This window comes from Gallus gallus, chromosome 1, assembly GCF_016699485.2.
Source record: "Gallus gallus isolate bGalGal1 chromosome 1, bGalGal1.mat.broiler.GRCg7b, whole genome shotgun sequence".
In the NCBI taxonomy this organism is placed as follows: domain Eukaryota; kingdom Metazoa; phylum Chordata; class Aves; order Galliformes; family Phasianidae; genus Gallus; species Gallus gallus.
In genome coordinates this window covers 165,616,058-165,641,761 of record NC_052532.1, presented here as the reverse complement: position 1 = coordinate 165,641,761, position 25,704 = coordinate 165,616,058, and the positions used below count along the sequence as shown (strand labels likewise).

At 41.6% G+C, this 25,704-nt stretch overlaps 1 protein-coding gene across 2 annotated transcripts; it reads left to right on the top strand.

The window, feature by feature from the left end:
• Positions 1–386: 386 nt before the first annotated feature.
• On the top strand, positions 387–22,913 carry SUGT1 (SGT1 homolog, MIS12 kinetochore complex assembly cochaperone). 2 transcript variants are annotated; one of them, XM_015275411.4, is made up of 13 exons: positions 387–492; positions 568–613; positions 3,288–3,378; positions 4,080–4,149; positions 4,507–4,577; positions 7,813–7,866; positions 9,120–9,136; positions 9,988–10,010; positions 10,595–10,691; positions 11,694–11,801; positions 21,420–21,510; positions 21,641–21,822; positions 22,372–22,913. In XM_015275411.4, exons 1-13 carry the CDS (start codon positions 464–466, stop codon positions 22,471–22,473), a joined length of 981 nt encoding a protein of 326 aa, XP_015130897.1. In that variant the 5' UTR covers positions 387–463; the 3' UTR covers positions 22,474–22,913. The 2 variants fall into 2 exon arrangements, with proteins under 2 accessions (XP_015130897.1, NP_001025994.2); NM_001030823.3 differs by having other exon boundaries at positions 9,985–10,010.
• The last annotated feature ends 2,791 nt before the right edge of the window (positions 22,914–25,704 follow it).

Sequence of the window (25,704 nt, the reverse complement as noted above, 5' to 3'; positions counted from 1 at the left end):
CTCAGGCTGTTAGGGGAAACTGCAGCTCAGAGAGGTGAGGCACAGGCTGCACAGGGAAGGGGTGCAGTCACGTCCCTGGAGGCGATCAGGATCCCATTCTGTTAACGATTTAACGATTTTGTTAGCTTAATTGGCGGGCTGGAAGCAAACTCGAACGCGACACCGCCCGCCCCAGCGCAGCCAACTCCCTCACAGCGGCCGCCCCGCGCATGCGCCCCGCGGCGTCTTCCCTCTTGCGCGCCGCTCTGTCCCGACGGTCCTCCAACTCTATGGAAGGGGCGGGAAGGGTTCGCGCCTCTGTAGCTATGGCCGCCCCGGCCCGTCACGCGGGGGGCGGGAGGAGTTTGTGAGGCCGCTTGGTCCCGGCGTATCCCGTCAGGCCACGCGCGCGCGGCTGCGGCCTTGGGGCGTGCTGCGCGGGCGCCGCGGCGGCTCCAGAAGTTTCCTGGGGGCGGCGGGCGGTATGGCGGCGGCTGCAGAAGCAGCAGCGCGGTGAGCGCCCCGTTCCTTCTTCCCTGCCCGCGCGTCCCCGCCTCGCCGCCTCACGGCGTTGTGTTTCCTCGGCAGGTTCTCGGACGCGGACATCGACCGAGACCCGACGGCGGCGGCGCGGGTGAGAGGCGGGACGGGGGGCGGCGGAGGGCGCTGAGGGCTGTGGGAGGGACTGGGGGCTCTCGCGGGCGCTCCCGCAGCGCTGTCTGCTGGGGGTGGTTCGCTACGCTGCTCCCGGAGGGCTGCCCTCTGCGTGGGGCCTGGCTCAATTCAGGGCACTTCTGCCTTTTCTTTATCAGCACGAGTGCCGTGACAGAAGTAAACCCCCTCTCTGTGCCGTGTGGATAGGGCAGACCCCTGAATCAGTTGTCACTTGCGGTTAAATAAACAAGCTTATCGGAGAAAGGTATTCAGTCTGTTAGCCTTTATTCTGCCGTGACCGGTGAGTCCCGTAATGCAGCGTAGCGTTCTGCTGACTTACCAGCTTGGAGCTGTACGTAGTGCACCAGGTTTACTTGCTCTTAGGTGTGGTCTTTCAGCTCGTGTAGTTAACATTCATAATCTGGGCCATGGCACCCTGTAAGTGGTGCTGTGTCCTGCCTGTGTGCTTGACAGAACACACGTCCAGTCAGCGTGGCGTTTCCACAGTGTCCTCCCAACTTGTGATTCCTTTCATTCCTCACGTGCATGCTTTGGCTTCCTGCTCCTGGGTCTGATACAACTGGGAGGTCATCATCTGTCTTTAAGCAGTGAATGGTGTGGCTCTGGGGCAGCCTGGCCTGGTGGTTGGCAACCCTGCCTGTGCCGGGGGGTTGAAACGAGGTGATCAGGCAGGAGTGAGACAGGAGGCTGAAAACACTTTTAATTCATACCAACTCTTACCGTTATTGTATCTCTGTGGATTTACAAACACGTTTGTAACTTGATCGCATGGTAAGGGCCTGGAGAGAAGGTAACTTGAAGGTATCTATTTGAGTCTTTGGGAGGACAGGGCCTGAGCTTGCCTAAGTAACCGCAGCTGATGTCCACCATCCAGATTTCTTAGTGCCAGTCAGCTGCCCCTTGGCTGACTTCTCAAGTTGCTGTGCTGTATGATTTGTTTTGAGGAGGAGTGTCTTGGTAGCTAAACGAGATGTGGTGATTGACTGACAAAAAGCCAACTGAGATAAGTTCACCTAGCTGAAAATGCTTGCTTTTGCTTTCCATGGGTGAAGGCTAGTTCTGCAGCCCTTCCTCTGAAGAATCTGCTCCTGCACTGGGTGCTGGTTCTGATCAGTGCTCCTGTTTTCAGAACAGAGCATGGGAGGTTACATTTGGTCACAGAATGGGTACTGCTTGTCAAGCACCTGTAGTGTTCAGCGTCAGACTCCTGCTTGGTTTTGAGGGTGAAAAGTTGTACTTCACTTCTCAGTGTTATGTGATCCTGTTGGATTTCCTCGTGCTTCTCCTGTATTCCATTTGTATACCATGAATGTTTTCATTTTGATGTCTGCTCTTGAATGTATCCTTAAACTTAGGGGCACGTCTGTACAGTTAGACCTGGTGTTGCTTTTTGTTGTAGCTCTTTCTGCCTGCTGTTTCTTCAGAGACCTCTGAGGTTTTAAGATTTTTGTGCTGTACTTCCACAGAGCTTTGTACATCTTCCATGACACTGATGCTGCCACTGTTGTGGCTGCGTAGTTCCTAATTGGTGTAAGCATATAAATGAAGGAGAGCAGGTTGCCAGTCTGAATTAAAACGGGCCCTGCTACTCTTCCTTTTTTTCTCTGGCTTGGTGAGATTGAGTTCTAGCAGCTGTGTTGTACTAACATTTATGCAGGCTTAAAGTCTGTATCTCAGCCACCCTTATGCTTGCCAAATTCTGAATAGTGAATTCAGTGAAGTTAGGAAACATAGTAACTGTGCTGTGGTGATGTAGGGAAGTAGTTTCAGAAGACCTGCCATGTTCTTGCAAAGACAGGAGCTTTGCTCCCTGGTAGTAGAAGAACTGGAAACATTCTTTCCAAGTGTGTGTGCGTTGAGTCATTGTGCTTTCGTTCTGCTATGCAAAAATAATAAACTTTTCTCTCTGAGAGTATTTCAGTCTGTGTACCCAGTGATTTTCCTAGCAAGGGACTACTTCATGCTTTTCCCATTGTGCAGCAGCGTATCCTGTGAGCCCTGCGCTGCCTGAATCTTTTGTCCTTGTACTTTTCTTGCTCAGCTTGCTTCAGAACAATCTCCCATGCTCAATAATATCTTATAACATATAATTTTATCACATTACAGTGCTTTGAGCGTGTTATTCCTGCACAGGCATATTGACTAATGTATATTGATTTCAAATCCCTGCTATTGCAGTGCTTCCTCAAATCCATCAGGCCTGTGTACGAATCACCGTATCACAGAATGGTTGAGGCTGAAAGGGGCCACGTGGGATCATTTAGTCCAAAGAAACCTCTGTTTCAAGCAGGGTCACCTGGAGCACATTGCCCACGGTCACAGCAAGGCATTTTTTTCCTCAGATGTGCTGAGAATTATAGGAAGGTTTTTGGAACATACAGGATCACCTGTGCGTTAGAATTCCTATGTAAGGCATTGATAGTCCCTTCTCTGCAAGGAATAGGTGTAACTGGCAGGTTTCCTTGTACATTAAGCTCTGATACTTAAGCTTTATGGATGAAAACAGATCAATAGGTAAACGTTCGTGCTGGTCCAGGATATTTTTTCTGACATCTTACTTGACAGAGCTCTGTAATATATCTTCACGGGGATTCCCAAAGTGCCATTTCATGTTTTTCTGTGTTTCTTCACAGGAACTGACAAGAGCTTTGGAAAAGAGTCCAGATGATGCCGAATATTATTGTCAACGAGCTTATGCCCATATTCTTCTACAGAATTACACTGGTAACATCTTCAGGCAACACTGACAATCCTCTTACAAGTATATTGTGACACATTCTTTATAGAAGATGACAAATCAGTAATAACAGAAAGCCTTAGCTGTAACTTAGTTGGCTGTTTCTGCAGTTAGGACATACTTGAAAGCTTTCCTCATCTTTGATTATTTTGTATCTGCAAAGCTTGTAGTGAATCTGATACTCGCAGTCTCAGTTTTCCATTGGAGTTCAGCACAGTACTATCTTGGAACATTATTTTCAGTAGACTTAGGTGGATTTTAAGCTTTGTGTTGGAAGCTCTTCCAACCGTACATGCTTTTTTGGTAGACCCTGAATCCACTTGTAGGGAAAGTGATAATCTGCCACCCAGGTGTGGTTTGGTTAACTGAATTAACTCAACATTTAGCCCAAATTTCCTGTCAGTAATCACACAAAGTAAATAGATCAATGATGGTGATTCACAGTTAAGACCTAAGCAGAGGATTCGACTAAATGAAAGTCACTGCTTCATCTTTTATGGAGCTCTATAGCTGGTTGAAGACTTTACCCATAGCATTGTCTGAATTAAATTCACACAGTTTGATTTGTATGCAGGCTAAGAAAGCTAACACAGCAGTGATTTTTTTTCTGAGGCTTACTGAAAGACTTGCATTTCACTGCTTTTCATAATGTTATAATGATCTTCACCTGTAAACTGACTTTCCACAGATGCAGTTGCAGATGCGAAGAAGTCCTTAGAGCTCAACCCCAGTAATGCTGTAGCACTTCTTAGGAAAGGGTATGTATCGTATGCTGTGCTCTGACAATATTCTGCTAATCTTTAGGGCAGTAACAGCATTTGGATTATTGCTCTATGCAAACTTCTTGCAAGACTGTGAATGAGGAAATTCCATGCCATGCTGCTTGTAACTCCTTTGTAATAAAGCTGTGGTTATAAGATAAAATAGATCTTTTGGTGTGGTTTGTTGTTTTCTTTGGAGGGAGGGGTGGTTCTGTTAACATCCTGACTATTCCAAAAACAGATTTCACAGGTGATTTAAATTCCAGCACATGTGGGGATGTTGTGATCTTCAGAATGTGGATTAGCTTAGAAAGTAATTGCAGTTTCCTTGTGGTTTTTCTTTCCTTGTGTCAGGTTAGGAGAATACCATATCAAAAACTATGCCTCTGCTTTAGAGTCTTTCAAAGAGGGACAGAAGTTGGACAGTAAGTATTAAAATTTCTTGTGTGCACAGCACTCCTTCACTAATAAGAAATGAAATTCTTTAAGATATTAGCTAGAAGGGGAGACCACAATGGTTGTTTTCTCTTTAAAGCTTAGGAATTAGGTGCCTGACTTAAGATATCTGGACCAGGTCTGGCTTTTGGAGAGACTTGTGCAGTTTCTACATGGAAGTGTAAAACTGCTTAAAAATGCATGTGGAATTCTTAGCTGGTAGCCTATAATTTTCTTGCCTTACAAAAGGAGGGTATTTCCCTGCTTCCCAGAGGTCTTGCAGATAAATAGTGGCAGTGGTGTGGCACTACGTGTCACAGGAAGGTTTGTGAACAGAATTGTTGTGTGTAGCTGGAATTTTTAGTTGCTAAACTACCTGATGGGCTGGCCTTCAGAAGAGCATGCAGCTTAGTGGGCATTCAAACTGACAGAATGGATTTCAGCTCTCGCTGCATGACAGAAGCATGTGTATGAGCTCTCTCTATCCTTAAAGTGTTGTCAGTTGGAACTGCACACATTTTATCTGGGGGAGAATTAGAGCTTTCTAATAATCTGACTTTCTTCTAGAAGCAGGAAAATAATAGTTGAACATGGAAAACTTTGGTAGAAGACCATAGGAAGCATATAACAAAGTAATTTCTAGATGGTTATAATTCCTTTATCGTTCCTCCTATTTCCCCATATCAAATAAAACTCACCTCATTCAATTCCCTTTCTCAACAGAAATCTTAAAAGCATCTTGAAAGGTTACACAGAGCAAAGTGCACTGCTCTGATAAGCATTGTCATCAGCTGGGATCCTTCAGTTACATTACCCACAACAATGGCTGAGGCTGAAAGCTTTAGCAAGAATGTAATTACTTTGCTTCTCCCAAACAGCAATCTGCTCCTCTGATCTAAAAGTGGAGTTTGATGGGATCATAACTAGTTAAGGTTCTTCATGATAGGTGATTGTGCCCCTTCCCTCTCTTATGCATTTGCAGAAAACTCTAATAATAATAATAAATAGACGTAATATACATAAATGTGGTAGCAAGGGTAATGGGAGGGCAGTTGGACTAGATGATCTTGTAGGTCCTTTCCAACCTTGTGATTCTATACAGCCTACCTGTTTATTTGTCATTGTTTTGATGGATGCCCTGATTGCTTCCTCCCCTGAAGCTTGCTTCTGATGTTCTCCAGCATCACAAAATTCTATGGCCTGTTGTGAGATGAGGGGATTCTTGGAGGCTTTAAACATGGATTTTTTAGCTTCCATGTTTTCCAACCTGCTGGCAAATTTAAGCCGGTAACAGAATTTGCTTTCGATGTTATGTGGAGATGTTTGATGGGTCCCAGGTGAGAATGCTTGTGAACATGAGCATTTTGGCAAAACAATTAACTTCCAGTTAAATGTAGCAGGCATAAAATGAGCAAAACGCAATGGGAAAATTAGCCACGTATTGCTAAGCAGGTGATAAAGAGAGAAGATGTGAGCTGTTGCTGCCTGATAGAGAATTGCTGCAGCAGGGAATTCTGTGCTGGCAAGGCTGGTTTCCTTGCCACACAAGGGGGCAGAAGTACACCATTACATGCCTCTGTTACTTGCTGATGGAAGGTCTGCTTGACGTCTTGGGATTGCTAAGGAGCACTAATGCTCACTGCTTGTGCTTATTGCTGGTGGTGCCCTGGGCCTGTCAGTGCTGCACTGTTCACCTACAGCAGTAGATTAATAGGATGTGGTGTATTACTGAATGTACAGTATTTCTTTCTATCTTAGGTAGGAAGCAGGATCTCACTCAGCCATGACTGGTTGCATGGGGAGCTGTGGAGTTTGCTGATTTGCCTCATGTTGAAAAAGCAATATGATCTGTAACTCTTCAGTATGTGATGTGGGTTTAGGACAGATACATCTGAGAAATTTCCTTTTTGCTGTGACCACTTAATTAATTTAGTAAAGATGGAATGTCTTAGCTTTTTAAAGAAAGTGTCTTTGTACACCCAAGTCAAGGATAAGGCTTTCTGAACTGAAAGTTATTCATAATGTTGGTGGCAGGTTCTTTGAGGGAATAATGACTGAGAGGAAAAGAAGTTCTTCCCTCAGATTATGATGTGCTGGGATGCATGAAAAGAGGCGGATCTTCGAGGTTGGCAGGGCAGATAACTCTGGATCTTTCTGTTTGTATTGATGGCAATCTTGTCATGGGCTGTAGTTAAAAAGAGAACTCTTCAATTGCTTCCAACTGTAGATTTGACTCTGTTTCCCTTTGCAGTGGGTAGCAGTTATATAAGGCATACCTTAAAATGTACGCACACTGAAAGGGTTGAGGTAAATACTTTGTAGAAGTGCAGTGGAGCCACATTTTGTTTTGTATGTCTGCTGAACCATGATGTGGGTTTTCTTTTAAGCTGCTTCAAGCCCTCTGCGGGGAATTTAGTTGCCTGAACTCCCTCAATGTGAATTCCAGCTGTTGTAAAAAGATGGAAGTTTGTCTGTGCTTAGGAGTTGGTCAGTAATGCTGCGGCTTTTTCTTTAGTATTCCTGACTGTGAAGGGTTTTTCTGGGAATTGTGCTGAAATGATGCATGCTCTGCTACCTTTTTAACTGTTTTCCAGTGAATTCAGTTCTCTTGGGAGCTTCTTCCTAGAATCATCATGATCTTACTAAACTCTTCTGTGGTTTTCATTTGTAAAGTGAAATTGGCACTTAATTGTTTCCAACATCCCTGAAACTGTAGACGTGCGTGTAAAGTATGTGTGAAACCACCAGGAGAAAATGCCTGGTGTTTGTGCAAACTCACACCAACTGTGGGCTGTCCACAGAACAGAGGATCTCTTTTGATATTTCTCTGCAGAGGCAGCATGTGATTGTTTGGGAAGAGTTGTTTTAAGAGAATGGAGAAGTGCTTGAAACAGTACTTCTTGCTCTCTTAACAGTCGTGTAGAGTTCAATCAGAAAGCAATATCATATATGGGTCAGTTGAAGGGGGAAAAGAAAGCCTAGTGTCTTAAATTAATTTGAAATTAATTAAGTGTATCAGAGTTAAATGGTGGAGCTTTAGAAAGTACTTAAAAATTAACTGGAATGAGTGAGTTCACATGAAAGTACTTGGAAATAATATGATTTAATAAGTTGATGCGAGTTTGGGATGAATTTGTTCCAACTTGGAGTTGAAAGGAACTGTTCTTTATGCAATGCATGCATTACTTGGAGAGTTGTAATGCTAATGTGTTTGATCTCTTCTAGATGTAGATGATACCTTTACTGTTTGGATTAAAAGATGTGAGGAAATGTTAAATGGTAAGAGAAAGCACATTTACTTGATAGAGGATTTGATGTTCCCTGTTATTTAAAGCTGTTTCATTTCTTTCTGAAGGGCTACATTTTGCTTTGTACTTAGACCAACATTATGTTTTAAGGGAAGTCACGTTTTCTTATGCCTTGTTTCTCTCGACTGCATATCCTGAACTCTTTAGGCTTAGAGGAGTATGTAGTGAAAGTTCAGACAGCTAATTTTAACTGTGGAAGCATGTGTCAGCTTGCTTTCTGAATCCACCATTAACATTATTTTCTTCAAGACCTGAGAATTTAAGTGGGAAAGAGCAACGAAAATCTGGTTGCTTTACTCTTTGATTTCATGTGGAGAGTGCCTTTGGGTACTAATTGCTGCTCTGCTGTCTTATGGTGGTAGTCAGTGGGTGTGCACACGGCTTCCTTTTGTATCTTTCTACAGTTTGACACCCCTGGCAGTGAATTTACCTGCAGTGCTTAACTGCCTGCTGATTTTAATGGGCTGTATCAGAAGAGCTGCCTCTCTTTTTCCTCCACCTGTTGTGACCTCTCCCCTCTTTCTGTTACTTACTGGAGAATGGGGCAGCAGAAAGAATGCAAGTTTATATCAACGTGTTGCCTGAAAACCAATTCCAATGATTTTTATCTCTTTAGCATTATAAGGGAAACAAAGGGAGTTTTTCTTTGGAAATGCTTGATCTGAAATATTTCAAGAGAAACATTTAGACAGTAAATACTGAGCTACTGTTTACATTCAAGTGTTACAGTGTGTTTAAGGTCAAACCAGTGAATTTGTCTGCTAGGATTCCATCTTGCTCACCAGCTGTAGTTACCAAGCATGACATATATATTAGATGAGAAATTTGTTCTATATGAGGGATGGTCAAGCTAGCACAGGCTTGCAGGAAGTAGTTTCCATTTTCTTTTTTGCCTTGGTCTTATTAAATGAAGGTCTATATCCTTTCCTTGTAAGGAAAGCAATGCAAAGGTTGTTTCTCCTGTTAACTGGAGCATGTTTTGGGTTACAGTTGTATCTTTGCACAAGTTGTTTGTTGAAACGGGTAGCACGAAGAAAGCCTAATTAACAATAGAGGGTCATTAAGGCAGCAGATGAAAAGTAGAGCTGGTATGTTTTTAACTTCTGTACCATTGAGACTGGCATAAATCCAGAATGGCTTAGAGTCAGTGAAGATAAAATAAAGTCATGTGGGTTCACTTCTTTCTGACCATGCATCTCTTTTGGTCTCTTTTTTTTCCTGCAGGTTCACAGACAGAAGTGGTAAGGTGTTCTCCTTAATAAGCTTATTGTTTGGAATTCTGTCTCAAACACGCCTGTAGAATTCAGTGGCTTCTTACAGCTTGAAAACTTAGGAATGGCATACAAGTGTGGAAATCACTGTGCACTCATTCAAGTTTTAACTTGCAGTCTGTGGCCTAATACAAAGAAAAAGTCAGCTCATCTTGTCAATGCTAACGCACTTAGGAGTTGAAGATGTTTTTTCTGGTGGCTCACATGTGGGTTTTGCAGACTTTTTTTCAGCTGTAACTCAGAGAAGTGTATTTCCCTTTTTAATTGGAAATCTTCAAAACAAATGTCAAAATTGACTTTCTGAAAGAAAAGTCTTTGCCATTTTTTTTTACCTCAGTAATAGGATAGAGGGAGAAAATGTACAGAAAATAAGGTGGGTGTATATAAAGACATATGATTTTAAGGGTTTTTATGTTTAAAAACTGTGCCATTCGTTCTCAGACCTATTTTGGGTTTCCTTTATGACTCACAGATGAGCAACACGGCTGCTGTCTGTCTTTCAGGTGTACTTCTTAGCCAGGAAAGAAAGAAATTAAGGCTGATCTGGTTGTTATCTATCAAATGTGTGGTCTATGTATTATAAGATACACTGAGTGTGCATTGCCAGTCTGCAAATTGTAACTTTTAAAGTCTGTCACAGATGTAGAGTGAAGAATTTCATCTTTCTTTTGTAAGTTAATGCACATACAGAAGAAAAGTGATCGGTATGAAAGTGATTTGTATCTTTGTTCTTCTATATGTCTGGTACACTGATATATATTCTTTTACACTGATGCAACTTTCTTTCCAATGCAATATGCTTCGTCTGGAATACACAGCAGCAACCTCTGTCAGCCAAGATCAAGTAAGTTGACTTCAGCTTTTCTGTGAGAACTAAAATAATTGTCTTAACTGTTCTTTGCTGACTTGGGGATTGGAGATACAAGATAATGACTGTACAAATTCAGTAGACTGCCACTCTGTGAAGTTTCTAAGTGAATTGTTTCTCAAACAGTGTCATTGACTTCGTTCTCGCTGGGTGGTTGTGGAATGGAGTAGACATCCTAGCTTCTGTTTCTCATTTTCATTGTGAGCTTAATTCCAACACTTGCTCATAGTGCCTAGTGTAGGTAATGATTTTGAGATGCTTTTAAGCTCCTGAAGTAAAAAGTGCTACTTAATTTACTGAACGCAGACTATAATGTGAATTGGTTAAGGTGACCCAGTTTTCATAAATTCCTTGATTAACCATTTTTCTGTTCTGTAAGTACATGTCACATCTGTAACTCCTCTTTAGAAGGACGCTGTTGTCCCCCCTGCCTTGAGCTATGCAGTATAATATTCCAGCTTTTGTGTTGTGTGGGGAGTTGTGGGTTGTGGGGTTTTTTTAAGCTTGTTTTTGCTTTTAAACATTTCCTTAAAGGCATTTTTTCTTCTTTTTTTTTTAAGGTACGACTGGTACCAAACAGAATCTCATGTAATTGTGACTGTGATGATCAAGAATGCACAGAAGGATGGTGTCAGAGTGCAGTTCTCAGAGAAAGAGGTGATTTATGTTGATTATTGATAAGCATCCTTAGATCCCACGAGATGGAGTTCTACCAAATGATGTTCGCTTCTCTTAAAAGCATGAAGAAATGCTAGAAGCTGTCTTCAATTTGAGCATTTTTACATTCAGTTGTGCTGTAGATACGTGTATGCAGAATCGAGTAACTGGGTGCTATTGCTAGGTCCATAGCACTTGCACACAACATGCAGTGTGGCATACATGCTGCAGAGGGAGCATCTGCTTTTCAGCTGCTTACCTGTTGGAGGAAGTGATCTGAAGTTGAAGTGTTTGAGTGTATCTCTGTCCATTCATACTCCAGATGCATGAGAGGTACTCTCAAAGTAGTTATGGATAAATAATTTTAGGGTGATAACAGGAAAACAATGTGTTAATGGGTTCATTTTGATTTTTTTGTATCTCTGAAACTCAATTGTAGCAAAGCATACATTTCATGGAAGTGTGGTAATCTCTGTAGTGCCATACTCAGTACGATGACATCTGTGTTTAATCAAGGGTAAACACTGAAGAGTTAGGTTCTTATTCTCAGCTAAGTTGGTGCTTGGTGAACTGTAGAAGTATTTGGTTGCTACTGTAGTCTTTACTGTGTGGCAAGTGCTCACGCAGTTTTAACATTGCTTGCATGAATTAGAAGGGAAGTTGCAAATTGTTTTCATGTTCCATTATTAATATGTTGATACTTCATTTGCTATAATTCTTTCCCTAAAGAATGCAGGTCAAGGTGACAAGGTAATAGGCTTTCTAAGTACTTGATGGCTAAAAAATGAATAGGAGATTTCAATTCTGTAGTGTACTTTCAAACACCTTGTTGAATAATGCAGCAATGTAGTGGTGTTGTCTGAAATTTTGATGCCTGATGTTTTAAGTATCCTAGTAAAGGATCATTAATCACTTCATCTTGATGTCAAATGACAGTTCTTTACTCCAAAATGGATAACTGCTCTCAAAGATGACCCGAGATGTGTTTTCAACTGTTAACAGATGAACGCATCGGTGAGGCTTCCATCAGGTGAAGACTACAACTTAAAGCTTGTTCTTCTTCATTCGATAGTACCAGAGCAAAGTACATTTAAAGTGCTTTCAACAAAGGTAAGCTCTTAATGTAAATTATTGGTTTCTGATCTGTTGTAATGTCTCACTGCAAGAACTGTAGTATTTTGCTCTTCAGGCAGGATTGCTTTTTTTTCTTCAAGGGGCCTTTCAGTCAGTGAAAGGTGTTCTAAACTTGTGCAAATATTAGAAATAGTGATATGGTGGAAATCAGTTACGTTAAGGATGCTTTTAACAGTTGCTGTTAAAAGATGGCTGTGACCCTTACCTGTACAACTCAGGTATTCAGAAAGTATGAGCTCCTTGTTACTAAACTTTTAGCAATCCATATTGTGTTATGGAGCGTTGTCATCTTTTTGTGCCTAAGAAATAGATGTTAGAGTTTGAGAATTGCAGTGTTGAAACAATTCTTGGCCCTTTCATGACCCTCTCCTGCTGGTAGGAGTTACACATAGTGGTAGTAGTTCTTGGCTTCTCGTGAGGCTGTATATACACAACGCTATTCCTGGCAACAGTGCTTCCTAGACACCTGGAAGCTTACATGATGGGAAAGAGGCTTTCATCTCAGCATTTTTTCTTCTATACTACAAGTAACATAAGAAACTGGCTGGTTATGTGTAGCATATACTGTTGATATACCACGTAAACAAATACATTGTCCACAGAGCCAAGTCTGAACCTCTGAAGCGTGAAAGTATCAAAAGCATTTATTCCTTCTATATCAACAGTGGTTCTACAGAGCTTTTTAAACTTTCATGGCTTTTCCATGTTCTGTTTCACCTGTTTCCTTCTCAAAAGTACCTACAGTAAGTTTGCATGCTCTCAGGGAAGAGAAACTTTGAGGTGATAAGAAGGGATTTCCACAAAGCTGGCCTAGTTTCTCTGCTTGTCACACTAAGGAAGCTGAGCAGGCTGTGTGGTTGAATCACATGAGTTTTTATGCTGTGGGAAATGAACAGGGAGCTCAAAGTATGTAGAAAATCTGTTACTCCATTATTATGTATACAAACTGAAGTAGAATGGATATAGACCCTGCTCATATGAGTAATTGTGAGGTTCTGTTTGCCTGATATTCCTATCTAGCTTCTGTTATACCTTTCATGTGTCTTGAAATTTGCCACTGCTTTTGTGAAGCATCAGGCATGCATCTCAGCACTCTTGGGAGCAAACATGGTTTTGTCTTCCTGTGTTACTATCTCTAGCCTAGATTAGTTGTTCTGGAGCTGAATAATCTCTGGTAGTCTGAAGCCTGGCTCAGACCATTATTCTCAAAGTGGTGTAAAAGCTTCAGTTGTTCAAACAATGTCTGAATTATAAGTTTTCTGTGTTTATGTCCCAGTATTGCTGTTCCTATGTAATTTGGAGTGAGTACTTCTGAGGCAGAACAGGATAAGAGCAAATGCACGAGGTGTTCTAACAAGTGAAGTGTACACTTCTTGATGTACTTCCTTTCCTGGAAAAGGATAGCACTGTGAAGAGTAAAGTGAAGGAATACAGGCTTGAATGATGCATCAGATAGTTCTGGTTCTGACCAGCAGATGGAGTCTGAAGGAAAAAGCGTTAAAAGCAGATCTGCATTAAGGACACGTAAGCGTGCCAGGTCTTCTTTAAAGGCTCAAAATAGTTTACTTTGACAAACATTAAATGCTTTGAGGGAACTATGTAGCATCAGTGCTTGTCTGAATACTGGAAATGCAGGTTTTGTTGCAACAGTTTTGTGTAAGTACTTTGCTCTCATGAGCAGTGTGGAAAATGCATGGCTGTTGCTTTGAATAACACAAACATGTTACTACATCTGATTCTTCGTTAGTTAATATTATTCCTCAAAGTTCTTAGCAAACTGGAGACGTTGAACCCACAGTGCAGATGTATGAAGTCTGCTGATTTGCAGGATCTTGCATATTTGAATCCTCCTGCATCACTGATATATCTGAAGCTGTCATGGTTTTCCATTTTGAAGTGATGAATGAGTTATAGCAGAGGCTGGGAGATTGACTTGTGAGACGTCAGGGTCTGTGGAATTTAGAGATAACATTGGACAAACCTCTGAACAGCTGGGATAAAAGAGATTGCTGGTCATGAAAAGTTATCAGCAATTTAGGTGGATGTTTCAAGACTTTCAAACATGCTGCCTTCTTCCAAGTGAGCTCAGAGCAATGGGATCTGTTGCAGCCACCTTGGCTGTATGTACATTCATTCCTTTGTAGCGTGGGGTACTGAGCCAGGCAGCTTGGCTGCAGTCAAGGGATGACTTCAGTCCCACTCGTGTCTGGTCTCATGGACTGAGGCCTTGTTACCAATGGGAGCAGGTTAGGAACGTTCCTGGAACAGGTCTTCTAGTTTATACCTGAGAGGAGTTCTGGTCACCTGCCCTTAGCTGATTTTTCCAGTGTGAATCAAGATGGTAAAGGAATATGAAGAGAAACTTGCTTCAAAATCATGTTCTCCATTGGACTGAAAATCAGAATCTTTCATCTTTCCCTGGGAGTTGCTGTCCTCTCTCTTCTCTTTCCCATTCCAAACAAAAACCTGTCATCAAACTAAAACAAAATCCCTCCCAGAGTCCTGATAATAGTCTCCAAGCTGGGCCAAGAGAGGAAAGAGTCCCCCGTGAGTGTATGCTGGCACATGCATATCACAGCTAAATGTGACTGAAAAGACTCTCGGGAGGAATGACGTTAGAAGGCTGTATTTGGGAGGACTCTCATGTCTTGATGACAGTTACAGACGTAGTGAAGTCTCTTCATCTTGCTGCATGCTTGAAATCTAACTGATGAATAGAGAGGGACAAGATTATTTTTAGAGCTGCTGATAACATGCCTGAGATACGGATACTGAAGCCAGAAGGTTAAGTACAGATAGTGATTAAGATGCTGATGGAAAAAAGAATCATTCTTGTGTTTACAGCCCCTTTCAGCAGTGGCTTCTTTGCACTCCCACGGCTGTTGGGAGCCTCTGAGTCCAGCAGGATCCTGCTGAGATGGTTCTGTGACTTACAGTGGTCACCAGCTTCGCCTTTCCAATGAGCTTAACCTTGCCAGAGCTTTCTCGTGGTAGTTTTATGATCTACTTTGTATCTGAAGGAATCCTGTGCACTTGGAATAGGCTGTGGCTCCTTCCTGCCTCTCCCAGCATGGATTTCTGCAGGACAGTGACTGCAGGATTGCTTCACAAACGTGGAACACAAATCACTCTTTGTAACCATGGCATATGAGATACCAGTTAAATCAAGTGAGTAGAAGCTTCTGAGGAAGTTGTGCTTTCATGGGATAGAAGCAGAAGTTTTCCTGTAATCTAATAATTTCAGATAAGAATACCTGAGTGTGTTCACAGTGCTTTATTTTGTATCGCTGCTTTGAATATGAGCCCCATTGCCACTGGCATACTGGAAGTCTTCACTGGGCAATGAAACATCTGCTCTTTTCAGCTATGTGAGGAAACAGGAATGCAGTCAGGTTTAGGAGTGGGTAGACTTACAGACTGAGTTCCACTTAACCTCTAAGAACTAATAAATGTAACGGATAGAGTTTGAAACAATAAAACAGGCAGATGATAAAGCAGTCCTGCGTGTTTTGGTGGCTGAGGGAAGCTGGATGTGGGTCTATCAATGCTGCTTGAAGTTTAGCATTTCTTGGCATAAAAGCATGTAGGTAGGTCTGTTTTAGTCGTTGTCCTCAGTCGTATTCTGGTGTTGGATGAGGTGGGGGTGAACTGTACCATACTGAGAGCTGCATGCTGCGTTCAGCAGCTAACAAAGGTACACGGGTGGTGCTACTTGGCTTTTTAACTTATTTCCAGCAGAGGGAGCCAAAATGTAAAGGCTGGAACGAGCCTGCTCTTTCTAAGTAGGTTGTGTGCAGCTATCCTCATGTTCCCTTCATAAAAGGAAAACAACATAAAAACTGAAAATGATGGACTAAATATATTGAAAGTGAAGTTAGCTGATTTATCTCTGTCCAGCAGGCATGGCAGGGAAGTACAAATGCACAAACAGTGCAAGGGAGGACAAATATGTGCTTTTAGCATGTGTCCCTATGCTCCTGAAGGAAACTATTGCTGTCTCTTCTTCACCTTTGTCTTGCATCTGCAAGTATTCTCAACACAATTTCTGTACATCTTTAATTTTTAGTGGTTTGGGCTTTCTGCAAACAATGGCCTGCAGCAGTTTAGGGGCATTTGAAAAATAGGCAAAAAGCAGTTTCTTGACCCCAAAACTTTCCTTTAATTAGACATCAAAGGTCTGCTGCAAGCACGGGAGCTGTTAAAAACCCTCAGCCTTTTTTCACTGTTGACATTTGCTGCTTAATAGAGAGGTCTGAGGTAGGAGCATGCTCTGAGCTGCTTCATGCCAAGAATATGGTACTGTACATCAGTGGCATTTTTCTTCTCCTCAAACCAACGTTTTGCAATGCAAACCTTGAAATACCCCAAGCAGCTTTACTGGAAAAGCACACTGCCTCATTAAGTGTAAAGGAAAGAGCAAAGATGAAGCTTCCTTGTGAATGCAGATGGATGTGGGGCAGATCTGAACTCCTTCCTATTGAGGAATATATTTTAAACAGGCATGTAAGTCAATGTCCATGCTTTATGTAAGTGTATGTAAGGTTTATGTAAGAAATTTTCCTCTTGTCTTAAGAGAAGGTGGATATAAGAACAGCCATATGGATGGTTATATACAAGGGACGTGGCAAAGAGCTTTAGGCTGCAGAAGTGATCTGCACAGCTAGCTGCTTCTGTGCAAATCCAAAATTCTCATGAGCTGTTGCTATATAATGTCAGCAAGGTGGGAACTTTGATCATTGTACGCTTGGTTATCCATAGCTGGCAAGGGAAAGGTGCACGCCAGATCCCTTCTGTTGTGATACCTTTTCTACAGAACAAATGTATTAATTCTCAATAACTTTTATTTACGCTGGAGAGTTATTTTAATTTCAGAATAGTTCATTTAAACCAAATTTCTCGGAGTTCAGAATATAAGCAATTTGTAAAGAAAACTTTGGATGACTAGGATACTAACATTGTGTGTGCATAGGACTTCTAGATACGAGTTTGAATGGGTCATACTGGTTTTATTTTTAGAAAATGGTCCTATTTGGTCCTCACCTTAAGTTGGGATAACAAACTACGTTGTATGATTGTGGAACGACAACTCTCAGCATTTGTATGTTCTGTGTTCTGGGCTGCATTAAAAGAAGAATGGCCAGCAGGGAGAGGGAGGTGATTGTGCCCCTCTACTCGGCTCTTGTGAGGCCCCATCTGGAGTACTGCGTCCAGGCCTGGGGCCCCCAGTACAGGAAGGACTTGGGAAGGAGATCTTGGAGCAGGTCCAGAGGAGGGCCACTAAGATGATCAGAGGGCTGGAGCGCCTCTCCTATGGCAAAAGGTTGAGGGAACTGGGCTTGTTTAGCTTGGAGAAGAGAAGGTGCCGGGGAGACCTCATTGCGACCTTCCAGTACTTGAGGGGAGCGTATAAACAGGAGGAGAAAGGACTGTTTATGAGGGTGGATAGTGATAGGACAAGGGGGAATGGTTCTAAACTGGGACAGGGGAGGTTTAGGTTAGATATCAGAAGGAAGTTTTTCACTCAGAGGGTGGTGACACCCTGGAACAGGTTGCCCAAGGAGGCTGTGGATGCCCCATCGCTGGAGGCATTCAAGGCCAGGCTGGATGTGGCTCTGGGCAGCCTGGTCTGGTGGTTGGAGACCCTGCACATAGCAGGGGGGTGGAAACTGGATGATCACTGTGGTCCTTTTCAACCCAGGCCATTCTATGATTCCATGATATGATTTAAAACTCACAGCTAGGGCAAAACAATCAGTAGTTCAATAATAGACCTAAGGAGTTAATAACTAAGGAATTGATTGGAATAGCTAGCTCCAACAACTAAGGAGTTGATTGGAAAGCCTGATTTCTTATTTTCGTGTGTTAAATATAGCAAAACATCAGAATTTAAAAGGGTATCTTTCATACACTTTAAAACCAATGGCTGAGCTGTTGCTGTAGCTCTGCCAGGTTTGATTTCCTTCATCCGTCTGATCAGAGCTCGACACACATTTTCCAAGCAAACTTTCCCTTAGCGTGAATTGTAGAATAGAAGATGCATTGGAAGTTAGAATAAATTTCTCACAACTTGTGAGCCCATGCCAGGATTTTGTTTTTTAAAAGAATATTTCGGTCATTTTTATGTATCTCATCTGAACTGGTGAGGAAGGACACTATTGTAGTGGAGGGCTATCAGGGTGGTCAGGTGGCTGCAGGCCGTGTGCTACAAGGAGAGGCTGTTCAACCTTAAGAAGAAAAAGCTGAGGGGAGGAAATCTTCCCTCCTTAAGGGACTCAGTAAAGAAGATGAAGCCAGACTTTTTTCAGAGCTACGTGGTTATAAGAGGGAGAGTCAGTGGGTGCAGATGGGTGTAAGGCATCATTCCTTTTGCATTGTCCTTTGCTTTGTGTTTCTGACGAATGCGGCTTCAGAGCTTCTCTGCTTCTGTTGCATTCATTGACTGAGTTTCAATAGGAGTAACTATGAAAACGAGATGTGGGCTCAGTGTAGCTGTGCATTGTATCATTAATGTATAGTGAACCTGAATTTGTAGCATAACCAGGACCTGTGTATAACTTCAGTTTCGCATGCCTGAAGGTTTTGAACCTTGTTTTAATTTTACTTAGTTACCAAAGGCTTTTAAAGCAGCATTTGATGAAGTGGTTAACAACCAGAGCCAGCTTCTTAAACTGGCATGCAAAGCATTTAATTTATGGTGATTTTTTTCCTGTCTTATTCTAAAGCTGGCATGAGGCGCACAGGCATATGTTTAATGAAATATAAATGTTAAATCAAAGGAGCTGGCAAAACACTGAGATGTATTTCTCTTGCCTGGGTACTGAATTTTTTTCAAGGGAGAGGGAAAAAAAGCTAACAGTGCTTATGTGTTAGGTGTGACACAAATGATGTTACTTGTCTATGTGACAGCTATCAGTCTGCTTGAAAATGTTCATTAAAGTGCATTTATTGCCACTTGTGCACGTAATTGGGACTCACAAAGTCGTTTCTCCTTAGATCGAGTAAAGCAGAAATAGGCATCTTCACAAGCAGGGTTCTATAGCTTTATTTTTGGAAGACCTGGTTGTGTAATGGTATACAGCTAATGATTTCCCTAGTTTTCCTCCTGCCTGCCACTTCCCCTAATGGATGAGTTGAACTGAAGTAGATGAGATAAAGGCTTGTGGCATAAACACGTTCTGTCTCAGTTTTTCAGCTAAATATACTTAGTTTGGCAGTGTTGAAACGGTTTAGATTTAGGGAATCTGTGTCTTACACTGGGAATGAGTTGGTAGCATTTCCTCTCCCCTGGGGGGATATTTGCCATACAGTACCGACTCAGGGCCACAAGTGTACCAAATAGCAGATTGAAAAAGGAGAGGGGGATCATTGGAACAGCAGAAGTATAAAGATTGTTTTCTTAAACGTGTGGGCAGAGCGCTCTGAGTAGCCAAAGGGGTCTTTGAGGAGGGTTATACTCTGCAAAGAAATCTGCATTTAGAGGTTCATGGTCAGTATTTTGCTGCATTAGAACTCGTTCTTGGTACAGATGATGTAGCCTGCGTTTGAAATACTGAAATATGTTGATGAAAGCTTGAAGCATTAGGATAAGGGGAGAGAGCAAAGGGGGAAACAGGCAGAAGGAAAATGGAAGTGGCATAGGTTTGAGCGGGTTCGGTATCGAGAATGTGCTGGTTTTTGTTGTTGTCATTATAGACTGTTCAGTGGAGATGCATTGGTCGTCAGAGTACAACAATCTTGGTGCTAAGGCCTCCTCAGCATAAGCGTGCAGCTGAGTTGATAATGGTTTGTGCAACTTGAGAAGAGTTGTGTGGGAAGTGGAGGATAGACAGGTGGTTTTAAATTAAGACTTAGTGTTTCACTGCTAACTAATTAGTGCCTTTGTGAGCGGCTAATTAACTTAAATGTTGGATTCATAAGATCCAAATCCAATAAAAAGAAAAAACAACCAAACAACCTGCTAGTTGTGTAGATGAGCTACTAATCTTACACGTAGATCATAAAAATATTTTAGCTTCCTCGTGTTAATTGCAGAGAATTAGATGTGGGAGTGCAGTGTTCAGAGATGAGCTTCACGGTTGTAATTTCCAGGGTGGTTTTAGAAGAGTCCAATGAAGGAAGCTTTGCTGACTCCTTTAGTCTTAATGAAGAGCAATCATTGGCACAGGCTGAATGCTGCTTCTGCACACTTACAACAGGAATCTGTGTTCATACCAAAAAAAAACATCACAACTGAAGCTCCATGCAGTTCGAAAGGGCATTCATTCTATGCTTCAGGTCTTCTTGTTGTTCTCAGTGCAAGGTAGTGGTAGAAAATGCATACTTAAACTTGTCTAGGGAAGTGGTAGTTCCCCTAAGAAGAAAAAAAATGGAGCAACAGTAGTGAAAAATTCTGTTTCATGATCTGTTTCAGAATGATTGCAAATAGGACAGTTTGGAAATGGAAAAAAGCTCTTTATTTTTGTAAGGCGTCCTGGGCTGTTACTTATCTGCGACTGACTTGAAGAATGGATGAAGTGAAGTTCACCTTTCAGATGAACACGGTGCTGTGCAAGGAGTGTGCTGCTGGGATCCCTCGGGTTAGCTTTCACAGAGGTGCCTTTGTTCTTGGGTCTGCAGGGATCTCCAGGCTATAGTGGCTTTAGCTTAGCATAAGAGGACTCTTAGCTCTTCCTATGCAGAAATAAGGAACTGCTGAGGGTTAGCAGGCACAGATTTAAGTCAGCTGATAACATCACAGGAACTTTGACGTTTTCTGAAGTGAGTTTGCCACCTAAAAGTGACACCACGGAGTCCTTGTTTTGCACAGTTTGTTTTGCAGCTGTTATCCTATGACCGAAGGTTAAGGTTAATTGTGGAAGAACTGTTTCCTTGTGGTCGTCTAAAGGGACTGTGTGTAGCTGTGAATAGAGGCATGACGTGCTTCACTTAATTTTGTTTCTTCTATGATAATTACAACCATATCCACTTTTAATTACCAGCTCTGTCAATGAATACTAGTCAATTTTCCCTTGTAGCAGTGTGTTCATTGAACCAAATGAATACAGCTTCTGCATTTCTCTGATGGGAGGATCAGCATAGTTCCCAGGTGTTTCTTTGGTTTGTATAGTATACAACAAATACAGTATATATATATATATTTTTGGGTGGGTGAAAATTAAATCTAGCCCTTGGATTCCGCAGTCATTCCAAAGTTCTATTTAATTACTAGAGCTGCCTGGCAATAAACAGATGCTTAAATGTGCTTTGGTGCCTGGCAGCGTAGAGGTGTTGTGATCTATCGTTACTTCTGGGGTGCTGTAATTCACAAAAAGAATCAAGGAAACAGTAAGCATAAGAAAGCAATACTAAGCAAGAGGGTGAAACTCTGATGTGACTGTTTAGCTCTTGTATCAGAGCTTAGTTGACACATCACTTAAGTCCCACAGCTTCATCTGGTAAGGTAGGCCTATCTTCTTACAGTGCAGGCTTTGTAATGGGGATTGTTTCTAAACCAAATGTAATTATTTTCTTACTGTTACAAATTCCAACTAATTTGAAACCATTCGATCTGTTTGTCACCTGGATGAATTTTGGTCTTCGCTTTGTGTTTTGTAGGTTGAAATAAAAATGAAGAAACCAGAAGCTGTAAGATGGGAAAAACTGGAGGGAGAGGGAGATTCTCTTAAGTTAAAGCAGTTTATACCAGGTTTGTTATCTGAATTCAGCATTAGGAGTTTTATTTCTGTCATTTTCGGATACATACCTTTCTGTTCTGCAAACTGCAGCTTTAAAAGTCTGTAGAAAATGCTTGGCTAACTAATGCTTCCATGTTTCAGACACCCAGCACTTATATCCATCATCCTCTCACTATACAAGGAACTGGGACAAACTGGTAGTTGAAATCAAAGAAGAAGAAAAGAACGAGAAGCTAGAAGGAGATGCTGCTTTAAATAAACTCTTCCAGCAGATTTATTCAGATGGTACCGATGAAGTGAAACGTGCCATGAACAAATCGTTTGTAAGTCTTCACTCTTTCTCTCTAAAGAAATGTGTAACTTTTGCACAGTGTCACGTTGTACTGAGCTTTGCGTGCATCAGAAGGCTTCTGTTCAGCAAGACCCTGGGCCTGTCATAAATGGCACTGGTTCAGTGGGAGAGGTTGGTATAACAGGTCGCAGTGGAAGGTGGTGCTTTGTTGTTGGTTTCTTTGTTTCGGTTACTGTTAGTAGAGGGAATATAGTTTTTTGGTTCCTAGGGAGCTTTTGTTGTTGCTCAGGATGAAAGAATCGAATTTCTTAGTTCTTTACAAGAATGTGAGTGACCCAATAAAAGCATCCTGTTAATTAACTTCTCATTATGTCCAACACTGACAACAAGTATTTTTAGGCTGAAGATTATGGACTGATGACTGTCAGACTTCATTCAACAAACGCACAAAATTCCTGTGTAAATTGCCTCTATATGAAGTTTAAATACTTCAGGTTCCTTCAGAGTTTGCAATCTGCTGTGACTTCTGTGTTACTAGAATTCCTGTAGCAAACTAAACAAATGTTTTCTCGTGTTGCAGATGGAGTCTGGGGGCACAGTTCTGAGCACCAACTGGTCAGATGTTGGTAAAAGGAAGGTAGAAGTAAATCCTCCTGATGATATGGAATGGAAGAAATACTAATCCTATTTTTAATCTTTCACCATCTGTGTTGCCATAGTCATGTACTGGCCACTGTATATGAACATAGCATTCTTGGATTCAAAGCACTGAAATGTTCCCTTGGAAACAGGAATTGTCTTTGCATTTTGCGTGCTTTACAGATTTCTTCATCTGCAGATGTTAAAGATGTATTCAAGAGTGGAATCCTGTTTTCATCACCTCTGTCAAGTTTTTGGAAATTGAGTCAAATGCAATCTAAATTTTCTACCACCTTTATCAGCTCTGCTCTTTGGGGATGGGATGATCTCTAACGGGCTGTTAAGGATCATTGCCTTACGCCTGATATTTCTGTTCAATAACTTATTAGACCTTGGCAACTTTGGGTAAAAATACTTTACAACAACAATGTTAAAATTGTTTGCTCTTTAACTCTGCTAAATAAAACTGTAAATACAACTTTATATACAGAAGCTTCATTTTTTTTGTATTGGTTTTTGATGAAGGGGGTTATAAAGCATATAGCTAAGAAATACACTACTTAAAAAAATATAGCTTGTATGGGACCAAACTCTTAATTTTGTGAGAACATAATTGTTCTTGTTGGTGCAGATAAAAACTAAAGAATAATAAATCCACTTAGGGTTCCTTTCATCTTGGTGATAGATTGGACTGCAGTCAGAATTCTCACATTTTAGAGAGGAGTGCATGCGTCTGTCAGTGTGCAGCAATGTGTTGTTTCTACCAGGGCAGCTTCTTCACAGTGATCAAGTTTTGAATAATAAATAGCATTTCCAAATAAGAGAGCTAAAACTTAAATACTTTCTCTGCCTTTACCTCCTGAATACAGATCTGCAGTGGTGTGCATGCTTGGAGACGCTCAAAAGCCTCTTGGACAGCTGGATTTAGGTGTCCCTGGTTGAGCAGGGGTAGGACCAGGTGACCTCCAGAGGGCTCTTTCAGCCTCAGTCATGCTGTGGTTCTGTGAAAGCAGGGGATGTTGAGGTGGTGATGCTTGTTCTGCATCCCACTGTTGGGGGTTCAGAAACACAAATATTCAGGTATTCCAGAAATAGATGTCACTTGCAAATATTGGCAGCCACCTGAAAGCCACCTCATTCCTTGCTTTAATCATTGATGCTGGTTTGAATACATGGCTATTTTTGCTTGCATTCCTGATTATGTGGATTGCTACTCTATTTCCTTCTTATATCTGTTCTTTTACTACTGTGAGAATTGGATAAGCCTGTTAAAATAATATATATATATATTAGAACAGTTGTTTTAATAGAATGAGTAAAGTCTACAGCTGTTAAAGTAATAAATGGATGTAAAAGTTAATCTAAAACTAACTGAGGCAGTAAGAAAGGATGTATTCCATTTTCCCTGAGAAGCAGGGTTTTTGGTTTAGCAGTGATGCTGTAGAAGTGCAGTACTTACTCTTTTTTTCCCTCCTTTTGCTAATGCCGTTCCTGTGCCTGTGGGGTAGCGCCAGGATTTTAAAATCACAGATCTTCAGAGAGGGCTTGTTTTTTGGACGAATACCTTTGCTATGAACTTCAGTGTTGTAACTGGTAGCTGTAGACTATGACTACAATCTTGATGTAACTGCAGTTTCTTGATGCACTCAGATGTTATCTTGTAGTGCAGGCTGGACAGAGATTTCTTTTTAAATTACTTTTCGCTTCAGAGTTGATTCCTATTTTCCAAGGTCTGCATTTGATGACCTTCAGAACTGAATGTTATCCTTGTCTTTGAATATGATGAAGGGAGATGAATTGAATTTGGGAAGGCTTTTGTGTCCCTTATCCTTGTGACTCCTACCGGGTAATGTCTGCTTCTTGGTAGAGTTTCTCAAAGGGCACATATGTGCCATGTTCCAGTGAAGACTTTTTAACTTCACAGGGAAAGTTATTCCCTTCAGGGAAATCTGAGCAACCAGTTGCCCAGTACTGAGAGCATTTGCTACCTCTATGGCAACTTGATTTGGAACAGGGCCTTGAACTTGTTTCTCCTAGATGAGTGCCTTTGCTTTTGAGTTATGCACTGGAAGACACCTCTTCCATTACTCCCTAATGTAGAAGGAAGACAAATGTCTGAGCTTTACTTTGTCATGAAATCGAGTTCTTGTCTCCTGGCCAGCCTTGCTGTGTAAGTATTGTTCAGAGCACTTAACAGTGCTTAGTGAGGACTTGCTATGGGGAAAAACCCAGATAAAAATCTCTTAAGTGAAAAGGAAAAGGTAATTTGAAGATGTTCTCTGCCAAACAAGTTGCTTTTACTTACTGTAGAGAATGCAGTAGTGGCTCCTCTGTCTACTTTCACTTGCTGAAAGTCCATGGGAATATTTTGTCAGATAAGCACAATATATTCTTGTATTAAATGGGTACTGTTTCACTGCTTTGGGATTCCATTCACTTAGCTTAAGGCATAAAGTAAAATAAAGCACATTGCTACTTATGTACTCTTGAGGCATGTGTAATGCAAATGTAATGCTTTAGCTTAGGGCTAAAACTTGTACCAATCAAATAGGAGACCTCCTTGTCCATCTCAATCCTATGAGCAAAGCTTGCAGGTCTAAATGTAATACCAGCATATTTCTGAGCACAGTCAGTGTGTGTGTGTTCCACTTTTAAAATCTAGTTGAGCCACTAATGGCAGCTTTTGTTGCATTACTGGGGGGTGTTCTTTTCTTGGGTGGAGGGGGATTGGTTTAAGCAACACGTAGAATTTTCTTGTAAAGTTGGGAATGGACTTCATGGGCTTTGTGGACAGTGTGTGTGTTTTGTTCTTGACAAAGCACAGAAACACATGAAAGGATTCCAGATGCTGTAAGTCAAGGGAAAAGTGCCAGGGAGCTTGCAGCTAGCTTGAGTGAAGGTGATGAAGGGTACCAGTGTCAAAGAGATCTTCCTTTGGCACCAGGGAGAAAGAGGAAGTTGGTGCAGCACTGGCAGTCAACTTGTCTTGTTTTTTTCTTTTTTAGTGATATTTTGCTTGTTCTGAGACTTCTGAGATTTTTTCATGAGCCTTTTGGTCATCTCTACATACATTTTTTTTTTTAGAACACCTGGGGAATCTGAACTCAGAGCGCTGATTTGTAACCTGCAAACAGGGGAACAGGACTGCAGAAGGTCACAGAAGCCTTGCAATTCAGTGCCACAGGTGGGATTACTCTGTGCTGCTATTTTGAGGTTATAGAAGATACCTGGCTGTTGTACCTTAAGGCAGTCTTTCTCATGCATGGTTTGTGTG